Below are 23,197 nucleotides of genomic sequence, written 5' to 3'. Positions count from 1 at the left end.
TACTTGGTGCCCATTAAAAACGAAATTTTTGTGTTAAATAAGTAGTTCTTGTATCTGTTAAAAGAGCTTTAAGGAGTTTGAGAGACTCGGTTGCCTGATTCCGTGTGGTTTTTCTTTACTTTGTGTGCATTAAAAACGAAATTTTCGTGTTAAATAAGTAGTTCTTGTATCTGTTAAAAGAGCTTTAAGGGGTTTGAGAGACTCTGTTGCCTGATTCCGTGTGGTTTTTCTTTACTTTGTGTGCATTAAAAACGAAATTTTTGTGTTTAATAAGTAGTTCTTGTATCTGTTAAAAGAGCTTTAAGGGGTTTGAGAGACACGGTTGCCTGATTCCGTGTGGTTTTTCTTTACTTGTTGCCCATTAAAAAAGAAATTATTGTGTTAAATAAGTAGTTTTTGTATCTTATAAAAGAGCTTTACGGGGTTTGAGAGACTCGGTTGCCTGATTCCGTGTGGTTTTTCTTTACTTTGTGAGCATTAAAAACGAAATTTTTGTGTTAAATAAGTAGTTCTTGTATCTTTTAAAAGAGCTTTAAGGGGTTTGTGAGACTCGGTTGCCTGATTCCGTGTGGTTTTTTTTTACTTGGTGCCCATTAAAAACGAAATTTTTGTGTTAAATAAGTAGTTATTGTATCTGTTAAAAGAGCTTTAAGGAGTTTGAGAGACTCGGTTGCCTGATTCCGTGTGGTTTTTCTTTACTTGGTGCCCATTAAAAACGAAATTTTTGTGTTAAATAAGTAGTTCTTGTATCTTTTAAAATAGATATAAGGGGTTTGAGAGACTCGGTTGCCTGATTCCGTGTGGTTTTTCTTTACTTGGTGCCCATTAAAAACGAAATTTTTGTGTTAAAGAAGTAGTTCTTGTATATTTTAAAAGAGCTTTAAGGGGTTTGAGAGACTCGGTTGCCTGATTCCGTGTAGTTTTTCTTTACTAGGTGCCCATTAAAAGCAAAATTTTTGTGTTAAATAAGTAGTTCTTGTATCTGTTAAAAGAGCTTTAAGGGGTTTGAGAGACTCGGTTGCCTGATTCCGTGTGGTTTTTCTTTACTTATTGCCCCTTAAAAACGAAATTTTTGTGTTATATAAGTAGTTCTTGTATTTTTTAAAAGAGCTTTAAGGGGTTTGAGAGACTCGGTTGCCTGATTCCGTGTGGTTTTTCTTTACTTATTGCCCATTAAAAACGAAATTTTTGTGTTAAATAAGTAGTTCTTGTATCTTTTAAAAGAGCTTTACGGGGTTTGAGAGACTCTGTTGCCTGATTCCGTGTGGTTTTTCTTTACTTTCTATGCATTAAAAACGAAATTCTTGTGTTTAATAAGTAGTTCTTGTATCTGTTAAAAGAGCTTTGAGGGGTTTGAGAGACTCGGTTGCCTGATTCCGTGTGGTTTTTCTTTACTTGGTGCCCATTAAAAACGAAATTTTTTTGATAAATAAGTAGTTCTTGTATCTTTTAAAAGAGCTTTAAGGGGTTTGAGAGACTCGGTTGCCTGATTCCGTGTGGTTTTTCTTTACTTATTGCCCATTAAAAACGAAATTTTTGTTTTAAATAAGTAGTTCTTGTATCTTTTAAAAGAGCTTTTCGGGGTTTGAGAGACTCTGTTGCCTGATTCCGTGTGGTTTTTCTTTACTTTCTGTGCATTAAAAACGAAATTTTTGTGTTTAATAAGTAGTTCTTGTATCTGTTAAAAGAGCTTTAAGGGGTTTGAGAGACTCGGTTGCCTGATTCCGTGTGGTTTTTCTTTACTTGGTGCCCATTAAAAACGAAATTTTTGTGTTAAATAAGTAGTTCTTGTATCTGTTAAAAGAGCTTTACGGGGTTTGAGAGACTCGGTTGCATTGTATTTTCCATAATTTTCTTACAAGAAACTGGAGTTTACGGCCAAAAACCCTTATTAGCTCAGATTTTATAGAAATAGTTTTATTTTTCGATCCGAAAATAGACTAAAGTTTCAGATTTGAACCAGAGAATTGTATTTTCCATAATTTTATTACATCTTTGGAAATCATTAACGATAACAAACATGTTTTCGACCAGATGGGTTTTTGAAAGCATATTCAGCATGGCGTGCGCTATTTTTTTTTATCATGAACCCTTTAGAGACCTATTTGATCAACTTGGAGAAAGTTCAAATAGAATCGTTACTGATTTTAATATTGGTGCGTAAACTACAAACTGACAAAAAATATCCAGAACTTTTTTCTTATATCATTGACTTTGAAGACATTTCTTCATCTTAATTGGCTTTAGAAATATCATGCAAAATAAACTAGCCAAACCGTCGTTTCTTTGTCGAATTTTGAGCAAACAAAAGGATTGTAACACCTGATTGGCTCGTTTGTATGCAATTTCAAGCCAGTGAAAAGAACGAAACGTCTTTGAGTCCCATTTTTTTCAAAGTAAATTCGATAACATCCTTTTGTCAGACACATCAAATAAAATTGACAAAATCTAAATTTCAGAATGAATAAATTCTATATCAACATCCTTTGTCGGATATGTCTGATAAAATTGACAAAATACAAGTATCAGAGTGAATAATTTTTTTTTATTAACATCCTTTGGCAGATATCGGATAAAATTGACGAAATGTAAGCATCAGAGTGACTGAATTCTATATCAACATCCTTTTCTCGGATACATAGGACAAAATTGACAAATTCTAAGTGTTAGAATGAATAAATTTTTTTATCAGCATCGTTTGTCAGACATATCGGATAAAATTGACAAAATATACGTGTTAGAATGAATAAATTCATTATCAGCATCCTTTGTCGAATATGTCGGATAAAATTGACAAAATATAAGTGTCAGAGTGAATAAATTTTTGTTTTATCAACATCATTTGTCAGATACATCAAACAAAATTGACAAAACCTAAATTTCAGAATGAATAAATGCTTTAACAACAATCTTTTATCGGATATGTCGGATAAAATTGACATAATCTAAGTATCAGAGTGACTAAATTCTATATCAACATCCTTTTCTCAGATACATAGGATAAAATTGACAAATTCTAAGTGTTAGAGTGAATAAATTTTCTTATCAACATCCTTTGGCAGATACGTCGGATAAAATTGACAAAATCTAAATTTCAGAATGAATAAATTCATTATCAACATCCTTTGTCGGATATGTCGGATAAAATTGACAAAATTTAAGTATCAGAGTGAATATTTTTTTTAACAACATCCTTTGCCAGATACATCGAATAAAATTGACAAAATATAAGTGCCAGAGTGAATAATTTTTTTTTATCAACATCTTTTGTCAGATACATCAAATAAAATTTACAAAATCTAAATTTCAGAATAAATTAATGCTTTAACAACATCCTTTATCGGATATGTCGGATAAAATTGACAAAATCTAAGTATCAGAGTGACTAAATTATATATCAACATTCTTTCCTCGGATACATAGGATAAAATTGACAGAGTCTAAGTGTCAGAGTGAATAAATTTTTTTATCAACATCCTTTTCTCGGAAACATAGGATAAAATTGACAAAATCCGAATTTCAGAATGAATAAATTCATTATCACCATCCTTTGTCAGATATGTCGGATAAAATTGAAAAAATCTAAATTTCAAAATGAATAAAAGCTATAACGATATTCTTTCTTGGATATATCGGATAAAATTGACAAAATCTAAGCATCACCGTGGCTAAATTCTATATCAACATCCTCTTCTCGGATACATAGAGTAAAATTGACAGAATCTAAATGCCAGAGTGAATAATTTTTTTTATCAACATCATTTGTCATATACATCAAATAAAATTGACAAAATTTAAATTTCAGAATAAATAAATGCTTTAACAACATCCTTTATCGGATATGTTGGATAAAATTGACAAAATATAAGTATCAGAGGGACTAAATTCTATATCAACATACTTTTCTCGGATACATAGGATAAAATTGACAAATTCTAAGTGTTAGAGGGAATAATTTTTTTTTATCAACAACGTTTCCCCGATACATCGGATGAAATTAACAAAATCTAAGTATCATAGGGAATAAATTCATTATCAACATTCTTTGTCGGATATGTCGGATAAAATTGACAAAATATAAGTATCAGAGTGAATAAATTTTTTTTATCAACAACCTTTGCCAGATACATCGAATAAAATTGACAGAATCTAAGTGTCAGAGTGAATATTTTTTTTTTATCAACATCCTTTGTGAAATGCATCGAATAAAAATTGACAAAACTTAAATATTACAATGAATAAATGCTTTAACAACAACATTCATCAGATTTTTCAAAAAAAATTGACAAAATCTAAGTATCAGAGAGATTAAATTCTACATCAACATCCTTTTCTCGGAAACATGGATTAAAGTTGACAAAATCTAAGTGTTGGAGTGAATAAATTTTTTTATATCAACATTCTTTGCCAGTTACAGCGGATAAAGTTGACAAAATCTAAGTGTCAGAGTGACTAAATTTATTATCAACATTCTTTCTCGCATATTTCTGATAAAATTGATAAAATCTAAGTATCAGAGTGATTAAATTCCATATCAATATCATTTTCTTGGATACAAGGGATAAAATTGACAAAATCTAAGTATCAGAGTGAATAAATGCTTTATCAACATCCTTTAAATGCATTATCAACATCATTTGTCGGCTAAATCAGGTAAAATTGACAAGAAAGACATGGAGTGTACACCGCGACGGCGCATACATAGTGAGAGAGACATGCAAAGTCGACATAGCTTTATTTAATATTTTAAGGTTAATTTAGACGAGGTCACGTGCGCGCACGTAGTCTCTGTGTGTGTCGTCTCTGTGCATGTGTCCTCGCTATGTGTGTGTCGTCTCTGTGTGTGTGTATCACCATAAATTCCACTATTTAATTCCCCCCTCCGGCGCGCCGGAGGGGGGCTTATTTATTTATATAAATATATATAAATATATATACATATATATATATATATATATATATATATATATATATATATATATATATATATATATATATATATATATATATATATATATATATATATATATATATATATATATATATATATATATATATAATATATATTATATAATATATATATATATATATATATATATAAACTACTTATTTAACACAAAAATTTTGTTTTAATGGGCACCAAGTAAAGAAAAACCACACGGAATCAGGCAACCGAGTCTCTCAAACCCCTTAATGCTCTTTTAACAGATACAAGAACTAGTTATTGAACACAAAAATTTCGTTTTTAATGCACACAAAGTAAAGAAAAACCATACGGAATCAGGCAACAGAGTCTCTCAAACCCCGTAAAGCTCTTTTAAAAGATACAAGAACTACTTATTTAACACACAAATTTCGTTTTTAATGGGCAATAAGTAAAGAAAAACCACACGGAATCAGGCAACCGAGTCTCTCAAACCCCTTAAAGCTCTTTTAACAGATACAAGAACTACTTATTTAACACAAAAAATTTCGTTTTTAACGCACACCAAGTAAAGAAAAATCACACGGAATCAGGCAACAGAGTCTCTCAAACCCCATAAAGCTCTTTTAAAAGATACAAGAACTTCTTATTTAACAAAAAAATTTCGTTTTTAATTGGCACCAAGTAAAGAAAAACCATACGGAATCAGGCAACCGAGTTTCTCAAACCCCGTAAAGCTCTTTTAAAAGATACAAGAACTACTTATTTAACACAAAAATTTCGTTTTTAATGGGCACCAAGTAAAGAAAAACCATACGGAATCAGGCAACCGAGTCTCTCAAACCCCATAAAGCTCTTTTAAAAGATACAAGAACTACTTATTTAAGACAAAAATTTCGTTTTTAATGGGTACCAAGTAAAGAAAAGCCACACGGAATCAGGCAACTGCGTCTCTCAAACCCTGTAAAGCTCTTTTAAAAGATACAAAAACTACTTATTTAAAAAAAAAAATTCTTTTTTTAATGGACACCAAGTAAAGAAAAACCACATGGAATCAGGACATTTGCAAAAAAATGTCAATCGAAGAATTCTGATTGTAGCGTTCAATTTTTTAAATAACAAAGCCTAGACTTAAAATATTCTATTGATATCCATTCGTGTATGTTTAGGTGGCTACCTCTGGTTCATTATAGGTACAAAAACCCTGGTTATTTTAACGATCCGTCTTATAAAATAATTTCGTTCACCCATTTTTGTCTTTGTAAGCCCCCCCCCTCCAACAAACAATTTCCCGCGCCCATGCCGGGTGAGGTCAAACCTACACTCCAATTCACAAACCTATTACCCCTTTTTTTGCAAATGTTAATCAAAGAATTCTGACTGTAGCGTCCAATTTTTTAAATAACAAAGCCTACACTTAAAATATTCTAGTGATATCCATTCGTGTATGTAGGAGAGGCTACCTCTGGTCCATTCTTGGTATACACAAAACCTTGGGATTTTCACGATCCGTCTTATAAACTAATGTAGTTCACCCATTTTTGCCTTTTTAAGTCCCCCCCCTCCAACAAAAAATTTACCTCGCACGTGCCTGGTGCTGTCAAACCTACACTCCAATTCACAAATCTATTACCCTTTTTTTACAAATGTCAATCAAAGAATTCTGATTGTAGTGTCCAATTTTTAAATAAGAAAGCCTACACTTAAAATATTCTAGCGATATCCATTCGTGTATGTAGGGGAGGCTACCTCCGGTCCATTCTTGGTACACAAAACCTTGGGATTTTCACGATCCGTCTTATAAACTTATGTAATTCACCCTATTTTTGCCTTTTAAGCCCCCCCCCCTCCAACAAAAAATTTCCCTCGCACGTGCCTGGTGATGTCAAACCTACACTCCAATTCACAAATCTATTACCCCTTTTTTTTCAAATATTAATCAAAGAATTCTGATTGTAGCGTCCAATTTTTTTAATAACAAAGCCTACACTTAAAATATTCTAGCGATATCCATTCGTGTATGTAGGGGAGGCTACCTCCGGTCCATTCTTGGTACACAAAACCTTGGGGTTTTCACGATCCGTCTTATAAACTAATGTAGTTCACCCATTTTTGCCTTTTTAAGTCCCCTCTCCAACAAAAAATTTCCCTCGCACGTTCCTGGTGATGCCAAACCTACACTCCAATTCAAAAACCTATTACCCCTTTTTTTTGCAAATGTTAATCAAAGAATTCTGATTGTAGCGTCCAATTTTTTAAATAACAAAGCCTACACTTAAAATATTCTAGCGATATCCATTCGTGTATGTAGGGGAGGCTACCTCCGGTCCATTCTTGGTACACAAAACCTTCGGATTTTCACGATCCATCTTATAAACTAATGTAGTTCACCTATTTTTGCCTTTTTATGTCCCCCCCCTCCAACAAACAATTTCCCTCGCACGTGCCTGGTGATGTCAAACCTACACTCCAATTCACAAATCTATTACCCCTTTTTTTTGCAAATGTCAATCAAAGAATTTTGATTGTAGCGTCCAATTTTTTAAATAACAAAGCCTACACTTAAAATATTCTAGCGATATCCATTCGTGTATGTAGAGGAGGCTACCTCCGGTCCATTCTTGGTACACAAAACCTAGGGATTTTCACGATCCGTCTTATAAACTAATGTAGTTCACCCATTTTTGCCTTTTTAAGTCCCCCCTCCAACAAAAAATTTCCCTCGCACGTGCCTGGTGATGTCAAACCTACACTCCAATTCAAAAAACTATTACCCCTTTTTTTTGCAAATGTAAATCAAAGAATTCTGATTGTAGCGTCCAATTTTTTCAATAACAAAGCCTACACTTAAAATATTCTAGTGATATCCAATCGTGTATGTAGGGGAGGCTACCTCCGGTCCATTCTTGGTAAACAAAACCTTGGGATTTTCACGATCCGTCTTATAAACTAATGTAGTTCACCCATTTTTGCCTTTTTAAGTCCCCCCCCTCCAACAAAAAACTTCCCTCGCACGTGCCTGGTGATGTCAAACCTACACTCCAATTCACAAATCCATTACCCCTTTTATTGCAAATGTCAATCAAAGAATTCTGATTGTAGCGTCCAATTTTTTAAATAAGAAAGCCTACACTTAAAATATTCTAGCGATATCCATTCGTGCATGTAGGGGAGGCTACCTCCGGTCCATTCTTGGTACACAAAACCTTGGGATTTTCACGATCCGTCTTATAAACTAATGTAGTTCACCCATTTTTGCCTTTTTAAGTCCCCCCTCCAAAAAAAAATTTCCCTCGCACGTGCCTGGTGATGTCAAACCTACACTCCAATTCAAAAACCTATTACCCCTTTTTTTGCAAATGTTAATCAAAGAATTCTGATTGTAGCGTCCAATTTTTTCAATAACAAAGCCTACACTTAAAATATTCTAGTGATATCCATTCGTGTATGTAGGGGAGGCTACCTCCGGTCAATTTTTGGTACACAAAACCTTGGGATTTTCACGATCCGTCTTATAAATTAATGTAGTTCACCCATTTTTGCCTTTTTAAGTCCCCCCCCTCCAACAAAAAATTTCCCTCGCACGTGCCTGGTGATGTCAAACCTACACTCCAATTCACAAACCTATTACCACTTTTTTTGCAAATGTCAATCAAAAAAATTCTGATTGTAGCGTCCAATTTTTTAAATAACAAAGCCTACACTTAAAATATTCTAGCGATATCCATTCGTGTACGTAGGGGAGGCTACCTCCGGTCCATTCTTGGTACACAAAACCTTGGGATTTTCACGATCCGTCTTATAAACTAATGTAGTTCACCCCATTTTTGCCTTTTAAGCCCCCCTCCAACAAAAAAATTCCCTCACACGTGCCTGGAGATGTCAAACCTACACTCCAATTCACAAATCTATTACCCCCTTTTTTTGCAAATGTTAATCAAAGAATTCTGATTGTAGCGTCCAATTTTTTAAATAACAAAGCCTACACTTAAAATATTCTAGCGATATCCATTCGTGTATGTAGGGGAGGCTACCTCCGGTCCATTCTTGGTACACAAAACCTTGGGATTTTCACGATCCGTCTTATAAACTTATGTAGTTCACCCATTTTTGCCTTTTTAAGTCCCCCCTCCAACAAAAAATTTCCCTCTCACGTGCCTGGTGATGTCAAACCTGCACTCCAATTCACAAATCCATTACCCCTTTTATCGCAAATGTTAATCAAAGAATTCTGATTGTAGCGTCCAGTTTTTTAAATAAGAAAACCTTCACTTAAAATTTTTAAGCGATATCCATTCGTGTATTTATGGGTGGCTACCTCCGGTCCCTTACGGATGCACAAAGCCTAGGTATTTTCACGATCCGTCTTATAAACTTATGCCGTTCACCCATTGTTGCCTTTTTAAGTCCCCCCTCCAACAAAAAATTTCCCTCGCACGTGCCTGGTGATGTCAAACCTACACTCCAATTCAAAAAACTATTACCCCATTTTTTTGCAAATGTAAATCAAAGAATTCTGATTGTAGCGTCCAATTTTTTAAATAACAAAGCCTACACTTAAAATATTCTAGCGATATCCATTCGTGTATGTAGGGGAGGCTACCTCCGGTCAATTCTTGGTACACAAAACCTTGGAATTTTCACGATCCGTCTTATAAACTAATGTAGTTCACCCCATTTTTGAATTTTTAAGCCCCCCTCCAACAAAAAATTTCCCTCACACGTGCCTGGTGATGTCAAACCTACACTCCAATTCACAAATCTATTACCCCCTTTTTTTGCAAATGTTAATCAAAGAATTCTGATTGTAGCGTCCAATTTTTTAAATAACAAAGCCTACACTTAAAATATTCTAGCGATATCCATTCGTGTATGTAGGGGAGGCTACCTCCGGTCCATTCTTGGTACACAAAACCTTGGGATTTTCACGATCCGTCTTATAAACTTATGTAGTTCACCCATTTTTGCCTTTTTAAGTCCCCCCTCCAATAAAAAATTTCCCTCGCACGTGCCTGGTGATGTCAAACCTACACTCCAATTCACAAATCTATTACCCCTTTTTTTCGCAAATGTCAATCAAAGAATTCTAATTGTAGCGTCCAATTTTTTAAATAACAAAGCCTACACTTAAAATATTCTAGCGATATCCATTCGTGTATGTAGGGGAGGCTACCTCCGGTCCATTCTTGGTACACAAAACTTTGGGATGTTCACGATCCGTCTTATAAACTAATGTAGTTCACCCCATTTTTGCCTTTTTAAGCCCCCCTCCAACAAAAAATTTCCCTCGCACGTGCCTGGTGATGTCAAACCTACACTCCAATTCACAAATCTATTACCCCTTTTTTTTGCAAATGTCAATCAAAGAATTCTGATTGTAGCGTCCAATTTTTAAATAACAAAGCCTACACACATGTACACACTGTGCTTTCAAAAACCCATCTGATTGAAAACATGAAAAGGTGCCAAGGAACGTAATCTCCTCAAAACTTAATTTTTTTGGCAATTTCTACGTCAAACTGTCTGAGGGAGGAGTGACTCTCTTTGAAAAGGTGTAGAGGTCCCGTAGAATAACAATGGAAGGAACATAAACCCTTATAATAGCATGGGAGGGAACATTAACCCTTTGAATATGATGGGAGGAAATAAACACCCTTATAATAGCATGCGAGGGAACATAAGCTCATATAATGGCATGGAAGGGACCATAAACCCTTAAAATAGCATGGGAGGTAACATAAACCCTTAGAATATCATGGGAGGGAAGGTAAGCCCTTAGAATAGCATGGGAGGGAACATTAGCCCTTATAATAGCATGGGAGGGAATATAAGCCCTTAGAATAGCATGGGAGGGAATATAAGCCCTTAAAATAGCATGGGAGGGAACATAAGCCCTTAAAATGGCATGGAAGAGAACATAAACCCTTAGAATTGCATGGGAGGGAACATAAACCCTTAGAATAACATGGGAGGGAACATAAAGTAGTGGAATCCAGACGAGGCATCCTACTAATAGTGTAAGCGAATTTTCCTTCAGTTTACGTTTATCATTGTTAGGATATGTTTTCTAGGCTAAGTAAGTTTGTCTAGTGTTATTTTTGATGTTATATTTTATTATATAGCTATAACAACCATAGTGAATGATCAAGCCTTAGGTCAAGCCATACAGAGCCATTTCTAGGGTTGGTGGAGCCAAAGATAAAATTAATTGCATTGCCACCTTCATAACGCAAATATAAACAAAAAAGGCCAAATCAGAATTAAGTTAAATGGGAATTCCTCAGCCACCCCCTCCCCACCACCCAGCTGCAGTGTTTTGGGCCACTGACCCGGCTGCCCCGCCCCCCCGTCCGCCCCAAGATTTGGTGTGAAGCCATAGTAATTATTAGTATATGTTGCTATGGCTTGATCAAATTATGGACAATATACGTAAACTTATTAATTTAGACTAATTGCCACAATTTAGGAAAAATATTCATATAAGAGAAAACACTATGCACATGAAAGTAATAATTTGAGTCTCCATTTTCCAGACTGTCACTTCTTCTATCTTGCCCAATGAACTTTCAGAACTATCCCCACGACACTCAGCAGTGTGCCTTGAAGATTGAAAGCTGTAAGTACATTCTCAATATAATCTATCAGCTTACTAATTTTAAAGCACCTCGTGTCAACAACAAGGGCCCCGTGTCCATAACATTCCTTTCTGTTTATCCTCATTTGCTGAAAAGGGGTCAAGCTGAAGAAAACTGAACTTTCTATCCAAAAAGAATATTTCCACCCTTATGGGGCAATAATCTTAATTTCTGCATTTTTAGGGGTCAGTATCATCAGCTCTTTACGAAGCTTATAATATTTCCTTAGACCACATTCCTTTTCATTTACAATTGAAACAAACTTAAACTGAAACATTATTTTTCTAAATGAATCAAGGAAAAAGAAAAAAAACTTTTCAATACAAAAACAATTATAAAATTCCTAATATTTCTTCTCTACGTCTAGAAGCCTTTATCAACGGAAAAAAACTCGCTTAATGAGAACGAAAAAAGAAAAACACAATAAACACTGTACAAAAAAAAATGAAAAACGAAAGGAAAACTTACGTTTAAACAAACATCAATATGGTAAAGTACCAAAGCCCAAACAGTAAAACAAGGCAAGGTGTCTGCTGCACATATACTATGGTATGTCTAAATAATATTCTATTATCGACTCCAGCAAAATGAAACAGAACAGGTAAAGATGTAATTCCAAAAATAAACATACAAAGTAGGGTACATAGAATTCAAGTAGTCGCGGTTGCAAATTCCCATAGTCACATACAAGTTGTCGCAGTCGCTAGTAGCCACAGTCACAAGTAGTCATAGTCGCAAATACTCACAGTTGCAAGTAGTCACAGAAGCAAGTAGTTACAGTTTCAAATAGTTGTAATCGCAGTCATAAGCGCTTGTGTCATTAGCTGTCACAAGTGGTCGCAATCAGAGTCAAAAGTAGTCGCAGCCGCAAGTAGTCGTAGCTGGAATCGCAAGCAGTCACAGTTGAAAACAGTCACAAGCAGCCGTAGTCACAGTCGCAAGTAATTGCAATTGCAGTTGCAGTCACAAGTAGTCACAGTAGCCGTCGCAAGTGCTCACAGTCAGAGAAACATGTAGTTGCTGTATCATTTGGTAAAAGTCGCAGTAGTAGTAGTAGTTGCAAGTGCCCTAACAGTTTCAAGTTAATACCCATAACCGTTTCTAAGATATTGCAGGTAAACCCTTTTTGTAACCTGGAAGCACATATCGTATTTTCATTTTGCTCAACACCATCCTCAACATTTCCTGAAGTTTCACCTTAATACCCTTAGTCGTCTCGGACCAAATATTCAACCCCTTTCCCAGTGGTTAATCTTGTATTAAAAAAATGGGTAAATTGAGTAATTTACAACCCTTTCCCCAAGGGCTAAGGGGGGCATGGCATACCCGGTGGTATAATTTTGAAAACAGACATTTTGATTAATTTGAACAATAGGACTATTCATAAATTTTGATCACAGTGGGCGGGGAGGCCATCTAAAAAGGACGAAAGAGTTCTGCTTGCCGTCCAATAAATTTTCAATTTCCCCTCATCATACCCTTATAGTTTCAACTTAAAACCCTCAGCCGCTTCTGAAATATTGCTGATACACCTTTCTGAGAGCAAGCATGCACACAGTGTGTTTTGATTTTGTGAAACCTCCCCCTCAACATTTCCTGGAAGTTGTCGCTTGAAAAAGAAGTCGCAGTCGCAAATGGCCATAGTCACAAGCAGTCGCAGCCACAGTTGCAGTCGTAATTAGTCGTAGTAGCAGTCACAGTTGTAGTAGTTGCAGTAGTAGTAGTTTTAGTAGTTTATACTTAATATCCTTAGTCTTTCTTAAGATTTCGTAGATACGGTGTTTTGATATCCTAAGTGAACATATTGTCTTTAATTAGTCCAACATGTCCCTCAACCTTACCTAAAGTTTCACCTTAATGCCTTTAGCCTTCTCGGACACACCCAGGATGAACCGTCCCCCCTTTTCAAGAATATATCCTGTATATAAGCAATGGGCAAATTAAACAACTCACAAACCTTGGCCAGGGGCTGCAATAAGTATGGCATCCCTTAAAGCATGGTTATGAGACTACTTGAATATCATGAACAAAATGTGTTTTAAAAATATCTGTCAGTGTTGAGGGGAGGGGCATTCAGAAAGAGTAAGGGGAGGGAGGTGATTGTCCTCCGATTACTTTTCAATTTCCCACTTTACATGCCCTGAAAGTTTCAACTTGCGCCTTTTCACAAACAATAAAAGAGCGGAATACTCTTTAGCTATTCAAAAACAGGTTTCACAGGATTTCAAATCAGTTTAAACTTTAGGATTTGTATGGGCTTCGTTTGCTCTTTACTATTCAGGCAATTTTTCCACAAGTGCAATTTTTCGCCTTGCTGGAACATCCAGAACATCTTGTTGACCCATGTGAAATATTTTTCTTCTTCATATTCTACTGACCATTCGTCATGATTTCGCATACGGCGCTGCATAAATAATAAGTACATAACTGAAGAAAATTCAGTTTTTGTCTAAAATTATATTTTCTTCTAATGCTATCCCACAGTTTATAGTTTATCCCACAGTTATATGCTATCCCTAATTATATAAACTGTGTGCTATCCAGACTAATCTACAAAAAGTACGTTGATATGAGCAGTAGCTTTCAAATGAACATGAATATATATAATATTTTTCTTTAATGTTGTTAATCTTGGCGGGAAAGAAAAAACATGGGATGTAGGCTAGTACTCATACAAAAAAGCAGTTTCATTTTTTTCATTTTCAAGATGGGGATTCAAAACCTCCATTTTAGGGTTCTCACCATGCTAATCACAATGGTGAACTTCGTATATTCAATCCATCGCCATGTTTGAGGAGATTCAAGTTCTTTTTCTAAATTTTAGAAAATTTGTTTTGCAATAAAATTTTACTTTCAAGATATGTATGTGATATTTATCAAAACTAAATCCTTTAAACAGAAATTTTTCTCACTAGGCATTTTTTTCAATCGTTCTTTAACCGTTGGTTACTAAGGGCTGTAGTTCTCTTTATACTAGTTTGCAGCTACTACTGCAACAGTGATGCCGAAAACCTTCTAGAGTAGATTTTCTTCCTCAAATAGCAGTTTGGGAAAACATGAAAGCAAAGTAAAATTTGAGAGCGAGTCTGTTTTTAGGGAAAAGTCTTGCATGTTCACTTAAAATTCAGAAAGCTGGTAAAATTGTTTCCTTGGGGATTTTATTGAGCAAATTCAGAAAGCCATTTAACACTCGGTTAGTCTGTTCAGATTGGGGTAAAGTTTTTTTTTTTTTTTTTTTTAAGCAACAACCCAAGACTGAATATCTAGAAGTAATTGTATTATAATCTGGGTGTAAAAGCTAGACGGTGGCTATTAAAAAGCTTGGCTTGTAACCTCGTGGTTAAAGCTGTAGCATATGGAAGCAAGTCTTGGAGGATGAAATATAGAGATTAATTTTGGTTTGTGTCTTAGCAGTTGTTTTAAGGATATTTTTAGGAATGGAGTTTTTCTCTCATAGTCATGGCCCTAAACTGTGGAGTCGCAGATAAAATTGAATGCTACTACATTTAAAACAAGAATTGATTTTAAACTAATGTCATATTTTTAGTTTACTTTAATTTGGGAACGCAACTCCCAACCTTTATTCTTCGATGTGATTATTTACATTTGGAAGTAATGAAAAATTCGAATTGTGTAGTATCTGGTCTTTTCGATGGTGGCATAGCTACAACTACAGAATAATGAATAATGCACAACTACAGCACTAAAAACTACAGCATAATGAATAGTGATGGTCAATTGCGCTGGTTTAATGCCAAATTTGGAAAAAACCAACGTTGTACTTCCACTTTAGGACTTCCTCCCTCAAATAGGGATGCATCAAATTTCATAGAGACAAAAGTTTGTCATGTGGAGAAGAGCGTTTTTTCAAGGTTTTTATGGTGCTAAAGTAAGTGTTGCCGAAAGACGGGGTTACAATATCGGGAATGGTTTCAAAGCGTGATAAGATTTTGGAAAATGATACAGAAAATAATCTGTTAATTTTTAGTAATATGAGGCACAATGTATTCATTAAAAACAAGTTAGAGATGTTATCAAAAAGTTCGACAAATAACACGGGCACAGGCATTGTTAGTAGATAGTATTTATAGATACAATTTTATTTTCAATAGGGTTATTTTAGGATTGGAGATTTGATATAGAAAATTATGAAGAAGATTCATGACAAAGGAAAAGTAGCAATTTATTAAAATTTCGATTAAATCCTTTTACTTGAAAGATGTTAAGATGAAATGTGATTATAGAGGCATCCTCTTCATTTGGGTAGGATACAAATTATTTAATAAAATGATGATGAATGTACTAAAATACACTGTAGATAAAGCAGAACGATATGGTTCTATCAAAGGAGTAGTATGTGCATAGCAACTTTTCCGCTTATATTAATTATCGAGAGGTCTCTTGAGATGTCTCTGAGTCTTACAGGATATTAACTGAACCCGTGTTTGATTGGGCAGATTGAAAAGCATTAGTGAAGATTCCATCCCTATACTACTACTACTACTACTAACAACTCACCGCAGCACCAAGCCGCCTGATGCCAACACAGCAACCCACGCTCCTATTCCACCCCAATCTATTCAAAGCCTCCCTTTTTCCACCCGCCCACGAAGTTCCCATTTCCTTTAAATCTTTCTTTATGAAGTCTTCCCACCCCAGACGAGGGCGAACTGCTTTCCGTTTCACCCTAGATGGTTGGCCGAAAAGAACAATCCTCGGCAATCTGTCATCCTTCATCCGCACAACATGCCCTAACCACCTCAACCTTTCTTTCATTATAGATCTAGAGAGCGGTATTGAACCACATTTTTCGTATAGCCTATTATTTGAAATACGGTCAGTCAGCCGGGTACCCAGAACAATCCTTAAGTAATTTCACTGGAAAACATCTAGCAAATGTTCCTCCGTTTTTCGGAGCGCCCACGCTTCAGAGCCATATTTGACCACTGTCATCACTGTAGCTCCCAATATTCTAATCTTGGTTCGCAGACTTATCTTCCTATTCTTCCAAACTTTTTTTAACTGTGAAAAAACACCCTGAGCCTTGGCTATTCTACTTTTAACATCTTCACTGCTCCCACCATCTTTACTAATAATACTACCAAGGTAAGTGAATCTCCCCACCTGATCAATCTTTTCATTACCAAACGTCACCTTAGTAGAACCCTATCAGGAGGTCCGGGACGAACACCGTGCTGCCATCTACAATTTAGTTTAATGCTGACGGGACATAATTTATTCAAGGATTATCGATCGAGTCTAATGGGGGTCAAGGTCAATCGATCTGTTGTTGTTGTTGTTTGGCCACGTGTAATGGCATGAGGGTTGATTTACATAATCGATGGGGGAATTATTGATTCACGAGCGTGGGGAATTATGAAACAATATGGTCATAGAGTCTCTAGGGAGAAAGATTACGTAATCGCTCAATGACCTCTTTTTCCAAGATCGATTTATTTGTTGTTTCTATGTGTAATAACTCGGGGACGAAGGTTGCACATGCGCATTGAATTCTAACTGGAACAATGTTATTGATCTAGGACTCGAGGGGGAAGTGAATTTCCTGAGAAATTGATTGCGTAATCAAAGTGTGTCAACAACAACAACAACGACCTTGACATTCGCTGAGAGCGTGCACTTACAACAACAAAAACCCGGAATTTGGAACACCTGTGCTGTCGACCTCAATTCACCTATCGAGAATCAATAATTCCCCTTAGAAACAACAAATTAATTTCCCCTTTCTTGACAGATCAATCAATCAATGACATCATCTGTCAGACTTTAAAAATTTTCGCCTAGAAACATTTCTCCAGGAATAGATTCAAATCATTAATGTCTTTGCCTCGGGAACAGTTCTACTGGTCGAACTCCAAAGGATATTAATAACCACAGGCCATGGAAACAATTAGGCAAGAAACATCTTAGCGATGAATTGTTTTAGCGCGCGAAAAGGTTTCCTATTAATTTGAAATGCGTTAGCGCAGAGATGCCAATAACAAAGGAACACGCTGAATTTACGTTTAAGGATTATTTGGGCGAAACAGTTTTAGACAGGTTATGGAACTATTTCGGCGAAACAGATAGAGACATTTTAAAAGAAGATTTTTGAAGAGATTTTGAAGAGAATTTGAGTGTGGTCGTTATAATACACAAGTTTCATTTCAACAGTGTTGTGAGGTCCTCTAACCCAACCCCAAAGGGTTCCAATCCTCCTACCCCAACCCCGAAGGAAGCCCCCGGTCCTCAAAGGCCCCTCAAGCTCCCAAAGGGCCACCGGCGCCCCAAAGGCCCACCCAGACCCCCAAAGGCCATCCCCAGGCCCCAAATGTCCCCCAGGCCCCCAACTGTCCCCCCGGACCCCCAAAGGCCCTCCATGTGCCCCAAAGGCCCTCTCCCGGTCCTCAACGGTCCCCAGGGCTCCCAAAGGACCACTGGCCCTCACGAGACCCACAGACCCTCAAAGGCTTTCCCCTAGCACCTGTGTTTCGGTGAGGTTTGTTGTCTGAACCCTAGGATGTGGGGTGTGTAGTTTGCTACTTCAGGCTTTTCTGAGCTAAGGTTTCCTAGTATTTCCTAGGTGAATATTGTCTAAAACCAATAGTTTGGGATGAGTAGTTTGCTATTTCAGGCTTTTATGAGCTAGGCAAATTATGAAGAATGCGTGCCCCTCCATCCAAGAAAGCCAGAGATGACAAGACAGCCCCATCAGTGCCAGCCCCAATGCAGCCTGGGTTTAAGTTAAAGAGAGAGTGGACGGCTTCTTATAATATGGTGAACCCTGCCGAAGCTATGCAAGATCGTGAAATAGCCGGCCCAGTCGCACAAGAACATAGTGACGTCGCCCCGTCCACCCTCCAGCATGCACTACCTGGTCCTTCGGGTGCCCAAGTGCAGCCGGGATATGCAAATGTAAGCGTTTTTTCCTACCTTTCTATTTCTTCCAATTTTTAGTCCTTTTCAATCCCAATATAAACTTATCTCTGTGAGATATTAACCCCTCACCCCAACCATTGTTTTAAATTTATCTCCCTCGGAGATATCTAAATGTAATTTTTTACAATAAAACCACTCTTTTCTCTGCTCCCCCCTCCCTCGGAGACATCTAAATATAATGTAATTTTTGCAAAGAAACCACTCTTTTCTAATCATTGCTATCGCACCAATAAATCATAAGCGAATATTTTTAGGTAATTTCAAGTCAATTAATGCTCACCATATGAAACTCAAAATCCACTATTTTTCACAATTGATTATCACAAAGTTTCAAGAGAAGGAACTGAGTGAGATTATTCACATTTATCTATTTGTCACATATGAATCCCGTAATTTGCGCAAGGATATTTTAAAATAACTTTCAATCTTACAAAGCCTTGCCAATATTTTAGTGATGTGGAAACATTGTTGAATAAGAATCAACGGTTCTCAAATTTAATTGTACTGTTTCCCAGAGAATACGCTTGGAAACAGAACAGACACGCGATTAAAAATAATCTAGGCACATTTGGAGTCATAGACAACCTGTATGGGAAGTAGGCGAAACGACTTATGCCGCCTAACAATACGGTTTTTTTGGGGCATTAGGTAAACGGCTGGGAGCCGCGGAGCCCGGAATGCGCCGATGGGTCCGGGGAGTGCTGTGGGGGCAAGGTTAGGGAAGTGTCGGGGGGATGCGCCACGGGTCAGGGAAGTGCCACAGGGATGCGCCACGGGCCCGAGAAGCATCGCGGGAAGCGATGCGGGGCCCCGAGAAACTCCACAGGGATGCGTTGTGGCTCCGAAAAGTGCCACGGATGGTCTGGGAAGCGCTGTGGGGCAAGCTTAGGGGGGCGTTGGGGGAGAGCGCCAAAAAAAAAAAAATTTGAACACTTTTAAAATAAACGACCAAATTGTCGCCTTCTATGTCATATCTTAGATTATCTTCAGTTGTATTAACCAAATGTTATTAAGCAATAATAATCCAAATTTTAACTGTAGGGATGATTTGAACACTTTGAAAATAAGCTATTTTTCATCTATAGGTTGTCCTGGTTCCATACTCGACCATTTTGGGACAATAAGACGTGTGTGTAGGGGTGAGAGGGTAGCTGCCCACTGAAAAAGAATCATAGCTCAGATCAATGCTTCGATGTTTGACTAAATATACACATTTTCAACGTTTAGTATTAGGAGGGGGGATTTTCTTCAAACAAACTAGACCGGCTTTTGAACGGCTCAGTGAGCTGTAATTCTCAGAGTCAAAAGGATGCGATATCTTTCGCTGTGGGGAGGGGATATTTTTCCATGTCTTTTCTCAGGGGTTATTGTCCTCGGGCTGTTTTTTCGGGGGGGAGGGTAAATACCAGCTATCGTAAAAGGATATGGAAAGATAAAAAATAGCGTTAATACTTTAAATGCATCAAACAAGGCATACTCAATACAGATTAAAACCAGAAAAGAACAGAAATGCCTAAAAATAAGAAATTAGGCTGACTTATATAGGCCGGCTTTTGAACAGCTCAGTGAGCTGTAATTCTCAGATTCAGAAGGATGCGATATCTTTCGCTGTGGGGAGGGGGTATTTTTCCATGTCTTTTCTCAGGGATTATTTTCCTCGGGGTGTTTTTTCTGGGGGTAGGGTAAATACCAGCTATCTTAAAAGGATAAGGAAACATAAAAAAATACCGTTAATACTTTAAATGCATCAAACAAGGCATGCTCAATACAGATTAAAACCAGAAAAGAACAGAAATGCCTAAAAATAAGAAACTAGGCTGACTTATATAGCCCGGCTTTTGAATGGCTCAGTGAGCTGTAATTCTCAGATTCAAAAGGATGCGATATCTTTCGCTGTGGGGAGGGGGTATTTTTCCATGTCTTTTCTCAGGGATTATTTTCCTCGGGGTGTTTTTTTCTGGGGGGGTCTGAAACCTATAGTTTGGGATGACTAGTTTGCTATTTTTGACTTTTCTGAGCTAGGTTTCTTAGCCGTTCTTAGGTGAGTGTTGTCTGAAACCTAGGATTTGGGATATGTAAATTACTATTTCGGGCTTTTCTCAGATAGATTTCTTAGTCTTTCATAGGTATGTGTTGTCTGAAACCTATGATTTGGGATGTGTGGATTGCTATTTTTTTACTTTTCCGAGCTGGATTTCTTAGCCGTTCATAGGTGAGTGCTGTCTGAAACTTGTGATTTGAGATGGTTAATTTGCTATTTCCGGCTTTTATTAGCTAGGTTTCATAGCCTTTCATAGGTGTGTGTTGTCAGAAAATTACGATTTGGGATGTGTAGTTTGCTATTTGAACTTTTCAGAGCTAGGATTCCTAGTCCACCAGCTCAGTATTAGGGTCCCAGTCCACCAGCCTGAACGGTGGAACTTTACTAGCTCAGAATTGGGGTCTTAGTCCACCAGCCTGAATGGTGGAAATCCACGAGCTCAATATTGGGGTCTCAGTCCACCAGCCTGAATGGTGGAAATTCACGAGCTCAGAATTAGGGTCCGAGTCCACCAGCCCGAATGGTGGAAATTCACTAGCTCAGAATTGGGGTCTTAGTCCACCAGCCTGAATGGTTGAAATTCACATTAGACGACACAAAAACTTACACACACACAAAAACTTACACACACGCACAAAAACTTACACACACACACAAAAACTTACACACACACACACACATGAAAACTTCACACACACACACCAAAACTTACACACACACGAAGAAACTTACACACACACACACACAAAAACTTACACACACACACACACACACACAAACTTACACAACCACACCAAAACTAACATGCACACAAAAAAATACATGCACACAAAAACATACACACACACACACACACACAAAAAACTTACACACAAACACACAAACACGAAAACTCACACACACACACACCAAAACTTACACACACACAAAAACTTACACACACACACACACGCTCGCAAAAACTTACAAATGAACACAAAAAAAAACTCACACACACAATCACAAAAACTACACACACACACACACACACACAAACTAACACACACACACACGAAAACTTACACACACACGCCAAAACTTACACACACAAAAACTTACACACACACACACATACACACACACAAAAACTAACACAAGCACTCGAAAACTAACATGCACACAAAAACTAACATGCACACAAAAACTTACACACACACACACACACAAAACAAACACACACACACAAAACACCAATAACACACAAACACCCCAAAACTAACACAAACAAACAAACAAACAAACACACACACACACACACACACACACACAAAACTTACACAAGAACACAAAAAAAAACTCACACACACACACTCACAAAAAATTACACACACAAACACATACAAAAAACTTACACACACACACACTAAAACTTACAAACACATTCAAAAAATTACACACACAAAAAAACTTACACAATAACACTAAAACTTACACACACACACACGAACAAAAAAAAACAAAAGAACACACTAACACAAACAAAAAAAAAAACACTAACAAACACCCCAAAAACCAAACTTACAAACACCCACCCACACACACAAAAATAACACATGCACACGAAAACTTACATGCACACAAAAACTTACATTCACACAAAAACTTACACACACACACACACACAAACTTACACACACACACACACACACAAAAACACACACATACACTCCAAAACTTACACACACACAAAAACTTTCACACACACACACACACACACACACACACACAAAAACTAACACAAGAACACAAAAAAACTCAAACACACACACACACAAACTAACAAACACACACACACACACAAAAATTACACACACACACAAGAAAACTTACACAAACACGCAAAAACTTAAAAAAACAAAAACTAACACAAACACAAAAAAACAAAAAAACAAATAAACAAAAAAACACACAAAAAACTTCCTAAACAACACTCTTACCCACACAACCGCACACACAAACTTACACAAACAAGCAAAAAAACCATTGAAAACCCACACAAAAAACAACTCAACACTCGCAATATAGAATAACAACATCAAATTACACACACACACAAAAACTTAAAAACTCACGCAAAAACATAAAAGCACACACAAACTTACATTCACACAAAAACTTACACACACACACAAAAACATACACACACGCACAAAAACTTACACACACACACACAAAAACTTACACACACACACACACACGAAAACAAACACACACACACCAAAACTAGCACACACACACACAAACAAACACACACACACACACACACACACACAAAAACTTACACATTAACCCTAAAACTTAAATTCACACACAAACTTATACACACACACACACTAACACTTACACACATACTACAAAACTAACACACACAAGATCTTAGACACACAAAACCTAAGACACACCCACACAAAAAAACTTTCACACACACGCAAAAACTAAAACACACACACACTCACGAGAATACACACACAAAAACTTACACACACACACACACAAAAACTGACACAAACTCTCACAAAATGAAACCCACAAACACAAAAACTTACACACACATACGAAAACAAACGCTCACACAAAAACTAAAACAAACGCACAAAAACTTACACACACACAAAACTTACA

General features: G+C 36.8%; 1 protein-coding gene across 1 annotated transcript in view; it reads left to right on the top strand.

Moving 5' to 3' along the window:
• LOC148956360 (glycine receptor subunit alpha-2-like) overlaps window positions 1-23,197 on the top strand; it is a 66,278-nt gene that overhangs the window by 5,668 nt on the left and 37,413 nt on the right. Inside the window, exon 2 of the mRNA XM_089095042.1 lies at window positions 11,458-11,540. Within this exon, the coding sequence (XP_088951168.1) occupies window positions 11,458-11,540 (83 nt within the window). The remainder of the gene's footprint in view (window positions 1-11,457; window positions 11,541-23,197) is intronic.

The sequence above is a fragment of the Artemia sp. Qi Xiang Cuo genome, chromosome 1, assembly GCF_049724085.1.
Source record: "Artemia sp. Qi Xiang Cuo chromosome 1, ASM4972408v1, whole genome shotgun sequence".
Lineage (NCBI taxonomy): Eukaryota > Metazoa > Arthropoda > Branchiopoda > Anostraca > Artemiidae > Artemia > Artemia sp. Qi Xiang Cuo.
The sequence above is the reverse complement of the archived record's forward strand: the minus strand, read 5'-3'. Positions and strand labels throughout refer to the sequence as shown.